Below are 19,654 nucleotides of genomic sequence, written 5' to 3'. Positions count from 1 at the left end.
CCACCACCGATGTGCAGTATCTACCTGGATGATGCGATGGAAGTCTTATTGCGGCCGAACGCCCACCACACACCAGCTAATAGGTGGAGAGGAGACAATGATAAAGCCAATCAGTAGATATGGTGATGATTATGAGGTCGTGACATCCTGGGATTTTTAAAGACCACAGAGAGTCAGGACCTCAGTTTAGCATCTCATACGAAGGATGGTGCTTTTTGCCAGTATAGTGTCCCCGTCACTATACTGGGGCATTAGGACCCACACAGACCACAGGGTGAGCACCCCCTGCTGACCTCACTAACACCTCTTCCAACAGCAACCTAGTTTTCCCAGTAGGTCTCCCAACCAGTCTTGGGCTACAGGGTGATATGGCTGCCATACCATATTATATTAAACATATTATAGTCGTATTAGGTTAAAATATAACTTGTCATGTGATCTTACACAATAACATGATTATAAGGCCGATTATAAGGCGTGGAGAGTAAGTGATTTTTTTCCATATGTGTGGTTTCAGTTGTTTCTAAATTTTTTCGTAAATAAATGAAGTTCCTAAACGTAAGTTAGGGAGGAGCGAGCCCATCTAATCTTTCAATCAACAGCCGGAGTATATAAGCAGCTGCTTACCTCTCTCCAGTCCCAGCTGCTCTAGCATCATCCGGTAGTGCTGTTCAGATCCATGTCAAACATACCGGACCTCCAGCTTTTTCCTTCAGATGACAAACTTTTCTCTTGCCCCGAGACACCAACAGTCGCAACTCGAGTATCATCGGAACGCACGGATCCAAGTCAGGAGACTCCCTCTGAGCGCTTCGGTCGCAGAATCCAGCGCTCATACAAACCACGCTCCAGAAGACTCCTCTCTCCTCCACCTTCAAGATCGCCAGTGGTAACTGCGCCTCGTCCATCTCTTCATTCTACTGCCGCCATTTCTCCGATTCCACCCATTTCAAAATGGTCCGTCAACAGCCTACGTCAAGCCCTCTCCAACTCCGGACTTCATTTCTCCCGCAGATCATCCAAAGCTCAACTCTACGACCTACTCTCTAATTACAATAACAGCTCCAGCATCCCAACAAACTCCTCAACTTCAAAAAAGAAGAACCAGTCCTCATTCACTCCTGTGTCTCCCCCGGTTCGGCGTTCCGAACGCGTTCAGCGCTAATCCAGAGGCCGCGGCAAAGACAAGGGGGGAAAAAACTACAGCTGCATGTACTTCCTCGTCCGCCGGCCTTTCCGCCCGGCCTACAACAGCGGCCGCAAGAAACAGTTCCACAGCCCCTCCAACGCTCACAAATTCTCTTTTACAGGCTTCTTCACTTCCTAGACAAGACGCATCTATCTCAACCTTTTTTCCCGTCCTTCCTTCTATTGATAACCCATGCGCAACTTCCTCTCAGACGGTTTCATTTTTCTCATCCCCTACTCAGAGAGCGGATCCTAGTGCGAGGTTGCCTTCACTAGCGATCCCACCCCCTCTTTCATCCTTTAACGTCAATTCTTCTCATCCCCTTCTTCTCCCTTCTGGGTCTCAAATTCCTCCTAATGTTCCCCCTGGCGCAGTCCCTAGCGTGGGGTTGCCTCCGCAAAGGACTCTTTCCCCCCTCTTCCCTGCAAACCCTCCCCCTCCCCTCGCTTCAGCTCCTCCTTGCCATCTCGGACACCAGTCACTTCTAGGGCTCCCTGCCCAGCATCCATCTACTTCCTCAGGTCTAATCCACTTGCCACAGCGGTCCTTCTTCCAGCTCCTCCCAACGCAGTCGCCATGGATCCACCTCCAGTCTCATCTCACCTCCGTTCCCTAATTCTATCAGAAATTCAGAACATTGGCCTCGGAGGCAGACTCCAACCCAACTCCAGTTCCTCCTTATTCAGAACTCCTATTCCTCCAGACCACCCCCTCAGTCACCTCCATACCCTTTCTATCAATTCCATCTTACAAGCCATTTCTCCCAGAACACTCCAAACCTACTGGACAGCTTGGAGTTCCTTCACAATCTTCCACAGAACCCATAACTTGGTTTTCCCTGAGTTCTCCCTCCTCTCTATACCTTCCTTCATCACTTACTTGCATCATACCAATTCAATTAAACCAGGATCCATCAAAGTCTACCTCAGCGGCATCCATTTCTTTTATAAGCTCATCCATGGCCAACAATGCCCTAACATTTCAAACCCTCAGATCTTTCTCCTCATCAAAGGTTTACAAAAAACCAACCCCCCCGGTCCAGACACCAGACAACCCCTAACCATCGACCTCCTCAGTATCTGCCTAACTACTCTACGTTCTGGTTCATTTTCCCCTAACAAAATAAGAACCCTAGATGCCATGTTCAATCTGGCTTTCTTCGGCTTCCTCAGAGTCTCAGAATTCACCACCAACTCAAACTTCAACCCAGCCATTCATCCTACATTTTCCGACCTTCAAGTAGTAAATCATGACATTATTCGTTTCAACATCAAAACCAGCAAAACCGATCAAATGAAACGCGGCCATTCAATCTTCATCTTTAATTTGCCAACCCCCATCCAACCTTATCAGTCCATAGCCCTTTTCCTTCGCCAGAGGAAGTCTCAAATTACCTCTCATCTCAACCCTCTGTTTATCGATGATAAAAACCTCCCTGCCTCCAGACATTGGTTCCAAAAAAATCTAACAATCATCCTCAACCAATCGGGCATCCCAACCAAACATTTCTCTTCCCATTCCTTCCGCATAGGGGCAGCCACCACAGCAGCCCAGCGAGGTCTTTCTGAACACCAAATTAAAATGCTGGGTCGCTGGTCATCTCATACCTTCGAATCATATGTTCGAACTGATCTTCATCACATTAGCATCCTTCTGAGTCTGAATCGCCGTGTGATCTTCCATGTTATTAACCATGGAGGCTCTCCCGTTCAGACCGCAGTGAGAGCCCTCCAATCCGAACAAGCGGACTGGAGGTACCAGGTTCATCTGTCCCTCGGGCGCAGTGGGCCCTCATGTCCTCACGTGATCCAAAACCCTCGCTTTGGAAGGATGGTAGCCCTACGTTTATCTGTTCATCGTGGGCTCCCTCTTTCTGCGGCGGGGGGGCGGGGTTCGCTTTGGACGTCAGTGGCCCGTTTTCCCTTCCGGACCGAGGACATCCTGCCCCATCCGTGACATCTGGGGGGGCCCCTTGTTATATTTGACTCCATAGGGCTCCATGGCACTGATGTGCGGCGGGGTGTTCTCCAGCCCCGCAATCAAACCTCCAGTCCTGAGATACTCCTGCAGGAGTAATTCCAGAAATACACTGCCGCAGCAGTTCAGTAGCGAGGAGCACTCTAATCAAACTTCCAAGCGCAGCTCTCTCACCACCATCCTTTTATATCTTAAAATTTCACGTCTTTTGGGGGGTATCACCATTAGTCTTCAATATTTGAGGTATCCCGAGCACCTACATCTTCAAATATCTCGTTCACCCTATGTCCAACTTGCTGTCCCAAATTTATTCTGCGCTTTTGGGGGGTTTATCAGAGCTCGAGTTGAAGCTGCTTCATCGAGCCACTCATCAGTGGACAGCAAGCCAAATAAGTTTACTCTATCTCCTAAAGATTATATGGGCAAACAAACTCGTTAAACTTTATTATGAAATTTTTGGTGAATCATGATTTGTTCTTAAAATCATTTGTATGAACCTTTTGCGCACAAATTTGTGTAAAAAATTCAAAATGGCAGAAAATGTTTCATAACTGCAAATTACAATATATATAACATGCAATCAAATCATTTTGCAATTGAATCTGAGGAAAAATGTATTTTGTTTTTAGCCCTTACAGTTCAAAAGCTTACACAAACACATCATCAGCGTGTTCTATGAGGGTATGCAAACAAGAATGGATGACAAACAACGAGCTCACAAAACTGCTATAAGTTTTAATAATTGTAAAGCATTTTTCACTGTAAAATGATCACCTTTATAGTGGATAGAGTGTGTTCCACTTCTAAACAGATATTTCATAACTTTCAATCCTGTAATAAAGAGGGGACACTTTCTGAATTGCTGGCCATGTTTTATTCTATTATTCTTCATTTTTAAAAACTCAATAGAGACAGACACGTTATGATATTATTTCACATGCTGATGTTTTATGCAGGCACACTTTTATAGCATGCTGGCGTGCTTGTGATATCAGAGCCAAATCCCGTCCAGAGAGGTGTGAAAGTGTGCAGACGGAGACACAAGATTAAAGGGACATTTTGCAGTACAAAACAATAACAACGGAAAAATAAAAGAAACAAACACTTTCTTTGAAAATATAAAAACCTGAATGCTTAATTTACTGAAATCCTAGTGAAATATGTCACTTGTATTTGCATAATTTGGAATACAGTGCAGTAAAAAAAAGATTAAACCCAACCCAGCTGGGTTACAATAAACAGTGCTGGATTTGTCCCTGTTGAAACCAGCACTGGGTTGCCAAAATAACCAAAACTAGGTCATTTTAAAGTCAGTGGTTTTTTACTGTCAAGTGTATTGCCATTTTTGCATGTATTTTGGCCATTCATGCAAGTCAACAGATATAGCATTAGACTAAACACAAATTACACTTATACATACATATTTTCAATATGTCGTTTTGCTCAGGTGTTCTCTCTCTCTGTCTGTCTTTCAGACAAAATGAATGTGCCAGAGATTCTTCTTGTGATAGTGAAAATCCGTCACTGTGATCATGTGACTGCCTCTCATGGAGCTATGCCAAACAATCAACTGCCACATGAAGGCACTATATACATGCACCAGGTAAACTTCTTTTAATTAACTTGGTTTTAATTTTTATTTATTTATTTTTTAATCACTAAATACTGTTGCATGTTCTATACTTTGGTGCATAATTTTATATTATCACAGAAACTTTTGTGTTACTAAATCCCTAAAGGTTAAACAATCACATGATGTCACTTGACAAAATAAGATGCTGGCAATTTCAGTGAATTGGCAGTCATTTGCTGCATCCAAATTTACCGGTTGCATCCTTCGAATGCCTCATTCGAAGGGTGATTGCGTCACTGTGGCATGACAAAGGCTGTCTAAATTTGAAGAATCCTTCAAATGTAGCCTCAAAATGTGCCCTTATTTTCTCAGGCAATGAAGGCTACAACAGATGAACCTTTCACATCTTACCTTACCCAATAATTCAATGTGCCGGTTGACAACAGGCTTTTTTGAGATGTTATCATTTACACTCTTTATTTTGTGCCTTTATTATGTGCATAAATAGATGGTTTTGAAGGTTTGTTTTAGGCAATAAGTCCAATACAAACGTTACTGCCACTAGTCAATGGCAGCTTGCTAGGTGACAAGAACAGTCCTCTAATAATGCTAAGTACAACCTTTGCGGCCTTTGAAGGCTGCAGCCTTTGAATTGTTACACAGCTATTGGATATGCTGTTGACCAATATTAAGAAGAAATACTGAAACTAATTTCTGCAGCACCGGAGACAATTGCCAAGTTTGTTAGGAAGTTCAGAGAGAGACAAAATTTTGTTGCCATAATAGAAAGAGGTTTGGTTTGTAGTAAGCCTATATGCAGTTATTTCAATATGCTGTACATGTATATGAATTGTGTTAGTTTACTTAACAACTGTTGGAAAAAAATACTAATTATATAACCCCCAACCTCACCCTCAATTTGTGTGCTTGCAAAAATATAATAACTGCTCAATATGTTGTTTATTTTCATTCTGCATATATTTAAAGCTTTTTTTAAAATGTTGCCAACACTGAATTGTGAGTATATTCAAGAAAATGTTTTATTTCCTATAGTTCAGTTTGACAAGTACGTCATTTTAGAAGAAAAACGTCTTCCATCTGTTTAAATGTATAAATACACTGACCTTTTCCTAAAGTCATTATTACGGTGTGGAATTTCCTGCGTTGTTTTACTCAGGTGTTCTCTCTCTTTCAGACAGAATGAAACTGCCAGAGCTTCTTGTTTTGATAGTGAAAGTCCTTTAGTTGAAACAGTCACTATGATCATGTGACTGCCTCTCTCAGGTGTTTGTAAACTCACAACTCCCACTTGAGGACACTATATACCAGCACTGAGAAAAAGAGATCTGATGGCTGATTGGTGTATGTAGTTTGTGCTCCTGATTTAAAATAATTAATAATTGGTTCATGTGTTCACTTTACAATCAGCTGAACTTTGCAGCTAGTATTAGTAATATTAGTAACTAATTGTAATATTTACAGTAGCAATAACACATCATGTACAACTGATTTAAAATGAGCATTTTCCATAGGCCGACAATTATGGTATTAATTGATTTCGGTGCATGCGTTGGCTGCAATGGCACAGTCGGTGTGTTTGTTTGTTGCGTGTTGTTGAACTTTTGCTGTTTGTGTTAATGCGGAGAGAGTACTACAGCTGAAATTTGACAAATTGGATTTGGACTATTCTTATAATCACACGGATTATTAGTAGTGCTGTCAAACAATTAATTGCATCCAAAATAAAAAATGTTGTTTACATAATATGTGTGTATACTGCGTATATTTATTATGTATATATATACAAACACATGCATGTATATATTTAAGAAAAATGTTATTTATATATTAAATATTTATATATGATATAAAATATAAGAATATATAAATGTGTATATACATGTAAATATATACTCTGTATGTGTGTGTATTTATATAGACATAATAAATATACACAGTAAACATACATATATTATGTACACAAAAACTTTTATTTTGGATGCGATTAATCCCGGGATAGACTTCTGTTTCTTCGTTGTTCTATCTACTGTCAACGGAACCCATCTATCCTCATCCTGCCTGACATAACATTAACACCTGGCTTAAAGAGGAAGAGAGGTAGACGAGGAGGGGTGCGCTGTAGATTCAGAAAGCGTCCTTTTAAACCTCTACTACCTTCAATTATTCTCTCAAATGTTTGTTCATAGAAAAAACTAAATGGAGATGTTACATGCTAAATGTCTCACGCATGCATCGTTTAGGGAGGCATGTGTTTTGGCTGGATGAGTCTGTCTCAGATACAGACGTTGCCCTGGATGGCTTCAAGATACTTTGGGCAGACAAAAGAGAACTAGTAACTTGGGGAAAGTGGAAGTGTGTATGTACATCAAATCGCGTTGGTGTACTAACATCAAAGTACATGAGAGGATTTGTAATCTTGACTTGGAGTTGCTCACCCTGTCCGCCTGTGCCTTTTATCTCCCGACGGAGTTCTCGACAGTTGTGCTTAGTTGTGTGTATGTCCCACCAGGCACCAACATTAAAGGGGTCATCGGATGCCCATTTTGCACAAGTTGATATTGACGACATTGAAGTTGATGAGTGCTTGTGGTGTTCGGCCAGTCACAATGCACTGTGCCAGTTGGTCAATCAGAACAGACTGCGCTTGTTGGAAGGAGGCACTTTGTAGAAAACAACGCGTTTGAGAAAGGTGGTGCATAGAGGACCTACAATAATGTACAGTATGTGAAAAATAATGTGTTTTTTTTTAACATTAAAGCATGTCAACATATTCTGTTACCCCAAATACACAAAATAATGATCTTTAAAATGACCATCATATGACCCCTTTAAAAGTCTATAACGTACTTTGGTTAAAATTTCTCAATGGTAGTGTAAAAAAACACCTTTTTTTGCCTGTCAAAATCAGCTCTGTTGTCATTAAGCCATTCTAGTCCATGTTGCTTTAAATGCCAATGAGCTCTGCTGACCCCGCCCCTCTCTTCCGTGGGGTAAGGAGTAGTAGTACTGTTTACTTTAGCTGCAAAACTGGCTAACTAGTATAGTATTAGGAAAGGTGATTTGCAAAGATTCATAAAAAACCCATATACTCACTTCTGTAGATGAAGCTGGATCACGAATGATTCGTGCTAACATAGATGCATTTAGGTAGATCGGGATTGGCGCATTCTTTTCAAAGCAAAAGTAATGTTAATCCTCTGCGTCTTTAGCAGCTCAGATAGCAGGAGTAAATGACATCTGCTATATTCATTATTAAATCCAACAACAAAACACCTCAATCGCTTCATCGGAGACATCTCAGGGATCAACGCTAAGGATTTTTTCTACTGGCCCGGTCAGGCCAGTGGTACAAATTTTTACTTGCCCTGCCAACATTTTCACTGGCCCTGCCACAAAAATTTAAATAGTTGCTGTTATCATTGTTTTTGATCTGTGTTATCTTGAATTCTAATAAATAAGCTTATGACACCAATATTTTAGATATCAATTAAATTTTACAATTCTCTATTCCAATATCAATGCCACAGCAAAAATCACTAGCCGAAAATAAACATAAATATAAAGTTTAATCATTATTAAAGACAGTGACTGCCAGTAAATAAGAACAAATAAACAAATTACAATAGCACAAACAAACAGGCCTATAGCACAAAGATAGAAATGAAATGATGCTTTAGGTTTTTGTTTGTAGATGTTCAGGTATAGAAATGGAAAAATCACATATAAAATAACATCTGAATATTCTTCACTCTGTGTTGCACCTTGATTTTTCATATTAATTTGAAATTAGAGGCAGCCACTGCATTTAAATCATGGATTAATCCACAAAAAAAAAAAAAAAAAAAAACATGTGCAATGTTTGATTTATATTAGACTGTATAATTTCAAAATCTGAAGCAAAAATAGAATGACCCGACTTTAGTTTTGTGAAATTATGCTAACGTTACATAAAACATCGGCACTAAACAGGGCTGAATGAGACGCAATTTCACTTTCTGACAGCAGGTGGCGCTCTTGGAACAGTGAGACAGAATTTCCTTGGTTACCACTGTAAACACAGGAGTGCTGCGCATATTAACATCAATTTAATATGCATTATACGGAGACAATATGAAAAGAAAATGCCATTTCTGAAAACAGTCATTTCCCCTCAGAAACACGTTCATATGAAATTAAATATTTGGATTTTCTTCCTATATTTCACGCATCGTGAACAGAGATCTGCCTGCTAGTGCTACAGTGTTTTCTCCTTTTGTGTCTGTCTTCATCGTCTCTGGCCTCTGTTAACGGCAGTTTACAGACTAATTATAATAATAACAATGTGATATTTCCACACAAATGACATTTGGGAAAATGACTGAAGTGCAGTTTGTGTGCAAGCACAGAACAGAAGATGCTCTAAAATAAAACAAAAAATGTCCAGTCGATAAGTGCATCTGTACTCCAGTGTATAAATTCATTATAGATTAATCATTGTTAAAGTTACTTGCCAATAGGGGTATTTTGACATACTTTTGTATGTATTTGCCCGTTCAGGCGGCTCGCGCGTGTGTGCGCTGTTCACACAGAACAGAACACAGCGCGCAAGTACTGAAAGGGGTTGTCTTTTGCACCCAAATGCTTATTAATTGCTTGAATTTTTAAATTAACAAGGCTTAAAAACGTATGCAAATGATAAAATTTAGTGACAATTCCGTCTACTGTCCCGAGCGTCCTTCACGCTGGCCCCGGGCCATCGGGCAGTCCTTATTGTAGATCCCTGCATCTTGTCTTCCCCTGCACCGGAGTTGACACAATGGCGGACAGCTCTCAGCTCGCTCAGGGCGGGTCTAAGGTAAGACGGCCTTGTCAATCAACTATCATGGGAGCAGTCTGTACAGAACTATGTCATTATGACAGGAATCTCAGAACAGCCTGATTTCAGAAAGGGGATTTTAAAACAGGGATTAAAAAAAGAAAACACTGGGTGGATTTTTATAATTATAGGACAGATGTGTACACACACTTCCAACACACATTTATGTTTAAACAACTTGAAAAATGAATTTTGCATCCGATGACCCCTTTAAGGAAGTGGCTGAGCAGTTAGCGCATAACACACAGGCTATGCACCAGCAGGTATCCGGGCGCTCCAGTATTTCTTCTTGGCGATTTCAACAGCTGTTGGCTTGACTAAGTACTGCCAGCCTTCAAACAGTATGTAGTTGTTCAAACAAGATTCAGTAAAACTATTGATTTTCAACGTGTCAGGACTCTTACTGGACAATCTATTAAACAGACTACTTGTGTTTCAGATCCTATCATCTTTGCTACCAATCTTAATAATTTTATGCCCGTTTTGACACCTCAGATTTTTCAGCAAAGTGTTGGATTATGAGTCCCTCTTAAACAAGCAGGATGTCTATTTCCGGCTCCAGGGTCAGATGGAATTCCAGGTCGGGTCTTGAAAAACTGTGCCCTGGAATTAACTCCTATTCTTCATTCTATCTTCATTCGATCATTCTGCACTTCAAAAATACCGGTCATAGGGAAATCATCAATCGTCATTCCTGTTCCCAAAAAATCACATCCATCAGAGTTAAGTCATTACAGGCCGGTGTTGTTAACCTCAATCACAATGACATGTTTTGAGAAATTGGTCCAAAATATAATTTTTATTGCCATATGAGTTTTATTGCCAGGTATGTTTACACATACAAGGAATTTGTTTTCATGACAGAAGCTTCCACAGTGCAACAGAATGACAGTGACAGAACAAAAAACACAGATAACAAAAAGAAGAATTAAAAAAATAGAACAAGTAAATAAGGAATAACAATATATAAATTGACAATTGTATGTACAGGTGTATAACAATAGACAGTTGTATGTACAGGTATATTATGTGCAATTGAAATGTAGAATAAGTATGTGTGTTAGATAAATAAGTGTATAAGTGTATAAATAGTGTGTGTTCCACAATTATTGTCAAGTGTTCATGAGATGGATTGCCTGAGAGAAGAAACTGTTCCTGTGCCTGGCCTTTCTGGTGCTCAGATCAAAACATCAAACAGGTTCTCCCCACTCGGTTAAATTCTGAAAAAACAGGTGTGTTAATTATCGGACCTAAAAACCCCACATGTAATAACTTAGAACATTATCTAACACTTGACGGCTGCTCTGTCAATTCTTCTTCATCAGTCAGGAACCTAGGTGTGCTGTTTGATAGCAATCTTTCATTTGAAAGCCATGTTTCTAGCATCTGTAAAACTGCATTTTTTCATCTCAAAAGCATATCTAAATTGCGAACAATGCTCTCAACGTCAAATGCAGAAATGTTAATTCATGCGTTTATGACCTCAAGGTTAGACTATTGTAATGCTTTATTGGGTGGTTGTTCTGCACGCTTGATCAACAAACTACAGTTAGTCCAAAATGCAGCAGCTAGAGTCCTTACTAGAACCAGGAAATATGACCATATTAGCCCGGTTCTGTCAACACTGCACTGGCTCCCTATCAAACATCGGATAGATTTTAAAATCTTGTTAATTACGTATAAAGCCCTGAATGGTTTAGCTCCTCAGTACTTGAGCGAGCTCTTATCACATTATAGTCCTCCACGTCCACTGCGTTCTCAAAACTCTGGCCGTTTGATAATTACTATTTAGCACCCAAATTCTGGAACAATCTACCTAACACTGTTCGGGAGGCAGACACACTCTGTCAGTTTAAATCTAGATTAAAGACCCATCTCTTTAGCCTGGCTTACACATAACACACTAATACGCTTCTATTATTCAAATCCGTTAAAGGATTGTTAGGCTGCATTAATTAGATCAACTGGAACCGAACACTCCCCATAACACACGATGTACTCGTTACATCGTAAGTAGAATGGCATCTACGCTAATATTTGTCTGTTTCTTTCCTATTCTGTTCTTCAGTCCGTATCCGATCAGATGGTGGATCAGCACCAATAGATGATGTCTACAGCCCTGATCGTCAGCGGAGACCAGGACACCCAGATGACCCCCAGAGACATATCCCCAGTGAAAACCTCGATTGAATACAATAAAACTAAATAAAATAACAAAATAACTAAAATATTATAAAATACCTAACTACATAATACTACCATTGTTAGAAATTGCAACAAAATTAAAATAGAAATATAAACTTTTGAACTGCGGGTTTCGTCTGGTCAGAGGAGAACTGGCCCCCCGACTGAGCCTGGTTTATCCCAAGGTTTTTTTTTCTCCATTCTGTCACAGAGGGAGTTTTGGTTCCTTGCCGCTGTCGCCTCTGGCTTGCTCAGTTGGGGACACTTAATTTCTAGCGATTATCGCCGATTTGATTGCACAGATACTATTTAAACTAAACTGAGCTAGACAATGACATCTCTGAATTCAATAATGAAATGCCTTTAACTGAAAATTGAGTGTTTAATCTTATCATTATACATTACTGACACTCTATCCTCTAATTTGATACTGTTAAGTGCTTTGACACAGTCTGTATTGTTAAAAGCGCTATATAAATAAAGGTGACTTAACTTGACTTGACTCAGAGCTCTGTAGTGTCGACCAGACGGCAACAGTTCAAAGAGGGAGTGTGCTGGATGTGAGGGGTCCAGAGTGATTTTGTCAGCCCTTTTGCTCACTCTGGATCAGTACAGTTCTTGGAGAGTGGGGAGGGTTGTACCAATGATTCGCTCAGCAGTCCGGATTACCCTCTGTAATCTTCTGAGGTCAGATTTGGTAGCTGAGCTGAACCAGACAGTTATTGAAGTGCAGAGGACAGATTCAATGATGGCAGAGTAGAACTGTTTCAGCAGCTCCTGTGGCAGGTTGAACTTCCTCAGCTGGTGAAGGAAGTACAACCTCTGCTGGGCCTTTTTAACAATGGAGTCAATGTGAATGTCCCACTTCAGGTCCTGGGAGATGGTGGTGCCCAGGAGCCTGAATGACTCCACTGTCGTTACAGTGCTGTTCATGATGGTGAGAGGGGGGAGTGCAGGGGGGTTCCTCCTGAAGTCCACGGTCATCTCCACTGTTTTGAGCGTGTTGAGCTCCAGGTTGTTAAGACTGCACCAGACAGCCAGCTCTTTAACCTCCTGTCTGTAAGCAGACTCGTCACCGTGCTGAATGAGGCCGATAAGTGTGGTGTCGTATGCAAACTTCAGGAGCTTGACAGAGGGGTCTTTAGATGTGCAGTCGTTGGTGTACAGGGAGAAGAGCAGTAGGGAGAGAATGCAGCCCTGAGGAGCTCCAGTGCTGATCGTACGGGTGCTGGATGAGAATTTTCCCAGCCTCACTAGCTGCTGCCTGTCTGTCAGGAAGCTGGTGATCCACTGACAGATGGAGGTGGGCACGGAGAGCTGAGTTAGTTTGGGCAGGAGGAGGTTTGAAATGATAGTGTTAAAGGCCGATCTGAAGTCCACAAACAGGATCCTCACATAAGTCCCTGGTCTGTCTAGATGTTGCAGAACATAATGCAGTCCCATGTTGACTGCATCGTCCACAGACCTGTTTGCTCTGTAGGCAAACTGAAGAGGATCCAGCAAGATGTTAGAGCCACAGGCCTGTAGTCATTTAGTCCTGAAAGTTTGGATTTCTCTGGGATGGGGATGATGGTGGAGCGTTTGGAGCAGGAAGGGACTTCGCACAGTTCCAGTGATCTGCTGAAGATCTGTGTGAAGATGGGGGCCAGCTGGTCAGGATTTCAGACAGACTGGGCCTGGTGCCCACAATCTGGGCCTGGTGCTTTCTTTCTCTTCTGCTTCCGGAAGACCTGGCGCACATCGTCTTCGCTGATCTGAATTGAGAGGTGTGGTGAAGAGGGGGGTTACTGGAGGTGTTTATGGTTAAAAACTCCAGTCAGTGAGGTCTAAACAGGCTTGTAAAACCCGCTCTGTTTCATTAGTCCATCTTTTAACAGTCCATAATACAGGTTTAGCTGATTTCAGTTTCTGCCTGTAGGTCAGTATAAGATGAACCAAAGAGTGATCAGAGAGTCCTAAAGCTGCCTGCGGGACAGAGTGATATGTCTCCTTTATTGTGGTTTAACAGTGATCTAATATATTACTGTCTCTGCCCTGCTGAAAAAACCAAAACACAATAGAAAATGTAATGGTTTTAATGGTTATAATGGGAATTGTATTGGTTTTAATGGAAAGTATAATGGTGTCTACTGGTATGTGATGGATTCTATTGGTGGGATGTTAAATCCTATTGGAAAAATGCCCAAAACACACTACAAAAAGGACTTTTGTAATGGTTTTACTGGAAAAAACTAATGGTTTATAATGGTATTTCAATGGAAACCATTAGAATTTCTGTGATGGTTTCTATTGGGCTTCTATTGTTTTTTTTTTAGCAGGGTGGTGGGACATGTAACATGCTGTCTGTATTTTGGCAGTTCACGGGAGAGATTTGCTTTATTAAAGTACCCAAGAATGATTAACACAGAGTCCGGGTGTTGTTGTTCTGTGTCTGTGACCTGATCAGTGAGTTTCTGTAAAGCTGAGCTCACGTGTGCTTGCAGTGGAATGTAAACACTCACAACAATGAACGAGCAAAACTCCCGCAGCGAGTAGAAAGGCTTACAGTTAATGAAGAGCACTTCAAGATCGGAACAGCACATCTTCTTTAACACAGTTACATCTGTACACCACCTTTCGTTGATGTAAAAGCATATCCTGCTGCCGCGCAATTTCTCCGTTGATTCTGCGTTGTGGTCCGCTCTAAACAGCTGAAAGCCCGGCAAATGGAGTGCGCTGTCCGGAATGGCACCATTCAGCCAGGTTTCACAGAGCAGCAGAGTTTGAAAAATCTTTATTTGTTCGGGAGAGCAGAAGGAGTTTGTACATTTTGTTGGGTAGAGAGCGGAGATTCGCTAGATGGATGCTAGGAAGTGCTGTCCGAAATCCGTGTTGTCAGAGCTTCACGAGCGCGCCGGCTTGCTTCAGGTCGCTTCAGCCACCACTGCTCCGCCAACTACAATTCCAGCAAAACATCAGAATAGTCGAAAACCGGTGAAATATCGGGTGGTGTGTACTGCCGAATGTCCCGCAATTCGTCTCTGGTGAAGCTGATTGCAGGGATAGAACTAAAGACAGGACAAACTAACAAAAACATAAAAACAACTGCGGACAACGCCACGGAGGGGGGGTATCAGGCAGTTCTCCTCTGGTCAGGCGAACCAGCAGTTTGTGCTGAGGACTCATCTGGTTCCCGAGGTCTTGTCCCGATGGCCGTCTAGGTGACAAGGTCTTCACTGGGGATCTGTCTCTGGGATTCATCTAGGTGTCCTGGTCTCCGCTGATCCACTATTTGATCTGGATACGGACTCGATCGGGTGGCCACGGTGATCTCGGAATAAGAAGGAAACAGACTAATATTAGTGTAGATGCCATTCTTCTTTCGATGTAACAAGTACATTGGGTGTTATGGGAAGTGTTCCCGGTTTCGGTTGACCTAATTAATGCACTAATTAGCACCTGTTTTTTCAGAATTTAGCAATAAGAAATTACTCGTCATCCAGTTTTTTATATCGACTATGCATTCTGTTAGTTTCACAATTTGGTGAGTATCATCAGCATAACAGTGAAAGCTAACACCGTGTTTCCTGATGGTATTTACTAAAGGTAACATGTAAAGCGTGAAAAGTAACGGCCCTAGTACTGAGCCTTGAGGTACTCAATACTGCACTTGTGATCGATATGATACCTCTTCATTCACTGCTACAAATTGATGGCGGTCAGATAAGTACGATTTGAACCTTGCTAATGCACTTCCACTAATGCCAACAAAGCTTTCTAGTTTATTCAAAAGAATGTTGTGGTCGATAGTGTCGAACGCATCTCTAAGATCCAGTAGCACTAATAGAGAGATACAACCACGATCAGATGATAAGAGCAGTTCATTTGTAACTATGAAACGGTCTAAATCTTGACTGGAAATCCTCACAGATACCATTTTTCTCCAAGAAGGAATATAATTGAGATTCATTCATAAAACCGTGCATAGACAGCTTTACTGATTATAAGGGGAGTTTTTGAGAGTGCTTAAACTTGCGCTAGACTTAAGTCAGTCATAATGTGCTGACAATGTAAATGTTCTTTACTCGCATTCTCTGTATATTTGATTTGCTGTTTGAATAACTGAAAGGTACAGGTAATACAAAAATAATAATTACTACATCCTTCAACATCCTCCTTCATAATGTCATCAAGCTTTGCCTTTTTTATTGTCTTGAAAATGCGACCTCTAGCGGGGAAAACTTACATATTGTGCCTTTAAAAGCTCTGAAAACGGAGTCAAACTTGTCTGGTGTTTTGTCACAATAGATGTCTAGCAGATGAGCAAACAACCTAAAAAAAAAAACCCGTAAGTGTTCTAAATGTGAGCACACAAATAAAATATACGACAGAGTGATGTACATGTGCTATTAAGGCAAATCTGCTAAATTCTCATTTTCATGCACAATATTCATTGTAATTCTGCATTTTGTCAGTTTTGTATTAAGTTTTATTAAGCTGATGCTACGGTTCTTTCTGTTGTCTTTTTCACCTTGCCCTCCTAATAATGGTGATACTTAAATGGCTTTCTATATTTTCAGAAGCAGACGTTGTAATTGTTATTACAGCCTGTCATGACTGCTGACCACATTGAGCTAACAGTTGTAAATTGAACAAAGAGTATCATTGAAAGGAGGGTTTGTTTATCGCACATTCCCTGACGCTCCCTGTTACTGTAAAAACATTAGGGTGTGCAGAGGGTGGAGCATTAACATTACTGAGATTTCATTTTTGTTCTCTGAACTGAAAATATTTTCTACATAGATCAACTAGACTTTACGATTTTTGTTCAAAGTCAAAATGGTGGAAGAGGCAACATGATTGATGTGGGAAAATGCAGAGGTGGTGTCAGGATTCTGTTTTGGTTAAGTTTTTCTTGTGTTTCCTGTCTAATTCCTTTGTTCCCATTTTCCCTCCTCTATAGTTTCCATGGTTACTCATGAGTAGGGCTGCACGATTTGGAGAAAAAAATCTAATTGCGATTTTTCTGATCAAAATTGTGATTTAAAATGCGATTTATTACTATTTCATAAAAGAGCTACAGGTTTGTTGTGGTGGTTTTAACAGCACCAAAGAAAGACCAAGCATAATCACAAACTATGCTACACTGTGCTACTGTTTATTTAAAACCTCTTAAACATTGTGTCCATTTTTTTTTTTATAAAGTTGTCAGGATGCAAACATCTGTCATGACATTAAGAACTACAGTATCTTACTTAAAGATAAATTAACAATCATATATAAAATCTTAAACTTTTAAGAACCCAAACACACTGTACTTTCGGCAGGTTGTACGCCCGTTTCACACATGCTCCGTTTGCAGTGCGTTTGCGGTGCGTATTTTTTTCATTTAACGGATTAAAGCGTTCTCACTGCATGCGGTTGCGGTCCGGCAGTGCTTTCCTGGAGCGGTGCGTCTGCAGCACGAGCTGAATTAAAGTGACAGCGCTTTGTTCTCGGTAAAAATTAACATGGATTGACATGGAAATATAGTAATTTCCCAATAAATCGATATAATTATACTATGTTTCACAGGCTTTTTGGCTAGGTTTAAAACAAATAAAAGTGCACTTTTAGATAAACAAGGCAACATATGCACTTGTCCTGTGGAGGTAGAAAAACAAAGTTCTTTAAGACCTGCGGGACTTGCCTTCGAAGTACATCAGAACATCGAAATCCAAAATCATTCCAAACATATGCGTTGCTTTTTACCAAGTCGTCTGCAGGACTTTGCTCTTCTGCAGACACACTTTGTTGGGAAGTTGAATCACTGCTTGCGCTCATCTTTTCCAAATGGCGTTATTTGACGTTCAGTCAGCACGTTCAGTGTTAAAATGCCCCCTATTGGTTAAATTCTGCATCAAACGTAAAATGCGCATGAAGCGAACTGTCAAAAACTACGTAGATGCTTGTTACCATATTTGATAGTTCTTCATCGAAATAATCGCAGCTTTTGCGATTTGAAAATCGCACCCTTTCAAATCGCGATTTCGGTTTACAAACGATTAATCGTGCAGGCCTACTCATGAGTTAATTAATTAGTACTTACTTGTTCTATTTGTCGTTGATTATGTTTCTCAGAGTTATTTAAGCCCTGTGTCTCATTTGGTTCCTTTGTCTGGTAATGATTGTGTTCATTGTTTGTGTGATGTATTCTCCTGTGGATTTCCTTTGGATTTATTATTAATCTTCCATTATGTTCTAAGGCCTCTGTGCAAAAACTGCCTACATGGCTAGATTGTCCAGACATGAAAACATCTGGAGAAAAAGGGGGGCATTTTTCCTTTACCCTAACAAGTCTAGGAGGTCTCATCTCCTAAGGGAGAGATAGAATTGCATACGTAAGTGAAATGTAGAATTGTATACATAAGAGAAATTCCTAATGTATAGGAAAACTTGTATATATACCAGAGCCGAGAGACATTCAGGAGACTCCTGCAGAAGGGCCTTGGCTTTATTCTTGTTAAATAGATAATAAAGTCTATTCTTCTGGCATCAAACTCCGAGACTGTGCGTGATTCTTCGAGCAGCGGTGGAAGACACTACAAATTGGCATCACGAACAGGATTGGAAAAGAGCAACAGAGTGGACGGCCGCTTTGAGCAGAATTTGACGAGCAGCACAAACGGTGGCCACCAATTATTAGGTAAGCATTTTTGCTTATATAATTTTGTGTTGTTTGCCAGTCTGCTCTTAGCGGTAAGGTCACTTAAATTTTGCTCTTCCAAATTTCCAAATTTAAAGAAAAGTACAAAAAATGGAGTTTTATTCCAGAAGAAATAACTGCATGCATTTGTCTAGTTTATGGCCTTGATAGGTAGCCTAAATTGAAACTGGATGGTGTAAGCAGACATACATTGCTAGCAATGGTCTGTGTTTATTTAGACTGGGCCTGAAGGGACAGAAATAAACATGAAGCAGATATAGTATAGGAAGCGCGCAAGACCTACGGATACCGCCCTGATTAAAATAAAAAAGATCAAAAAAAGAAGTTGTAAGAATACAGGGGTCTGCACGGGTAGGCATAAAATTCCTGGCTAAGCCTTGTTCTTTTACTGAGAGAGAGAGAGAAAGGGGGGTAACAGTAAAAGGACCAGAGCACTGCTGCAGGTCACTCGAGAGGAGTGTAGTGTTTTGTTTTGATCAATGTTTGAAACTGTGTCTGTGTCGGAATGCATGTCGGTGTGAAAGACTGAGGTTGAATGAGAAAATAAATAAATTCCGATTGGGATGAATAAGAGAGGCGTGCCCTTCTCTAGTAGAGATGGCCACAGTTCTTGTTACACCCAAGAGGGATGAATGATAGAATAAACCCTATAAATAAAGGGATGCTGAATGAAAGTATGAGCCCTGACTGAATGAAGGAGTGAATGTTTTAAGAAAATAGGGTCAATAAAGATTGAATCCAGATGTGTTATAAGATTTTATTTTGGATGTCTGTGTGAGAGAGAGAGAGAAAACTTTCTGAGAGCAGTGCTGTAGAAGGCTGATTAAGATAATAAGTTAAAGAAGTACATTACAAATAATAATAAGTGCGCACTAAATAAAAAAGAAGAAATGATAGATAATTGAAAAATAAATAAAGAGTTATTGTTAAAGATTTTATGCATACTGAGTGATCATAAAATAAAGTTGAAAAATTCATATAGAAAGTGTACATGCATCAGACAAAATAAAAAACTAGGTTAAAAGAAGCAAGTCACTAAATAAAGAATAAAATTAATTGGAAAAATAGTGACAATTTTTTATAAAATAAACAGAATAAAAAATAAGACTGAAGGATTGGAGAAGAAAATATGGCAGCTACTCCAGTAGAGATATTAGGATTGAAATATCC

At 40.4% G+C, this 19,654-nt stretch overlaps 1 protein-coding gene across 1 annotated transcript; it reads left to right on the top strand.

The window, feature by feature from the left end:
* Nucleotides 1-1,765: 1,765 nt before the first annotated feature.
* Nucleotides 1,766-3,145, top strand: LOC131535854 (uncharacterized). The gene has a single exon (XM_058768361.1). The coding sequence runs from the start codon at nt 1,766-1,768 to the stop codon at nt 3,143-3,145; it is 1,380 nt and encodes a 459-aa protein (XP_058624344.1).
* The last annotated feature ends 16,509 nt before the right edge of the window (nt 3,146-19,654 follow it).

This window comes from Onychostoma macrolepis, chromosome 03 (genome assembly GCF_012432095.1).
Source record: "Onychostoma macrolepis isolate SWU-2019 chromosome 03, ASM1243209v1, whole genome shotgun sequence".
In the NCBI taxonomy this organism is placed as follows: Eukaryota; Metazoa; Chordata; class Actinopteri; order Cypriniformes; family Cyprinidae; genus Onychostoma; species Onychostoma macrolepis.
Note: the sequence above shows the minus strand (reverse complement) of the source record. Positions and strands in the feature narration are given on the sequence as shown.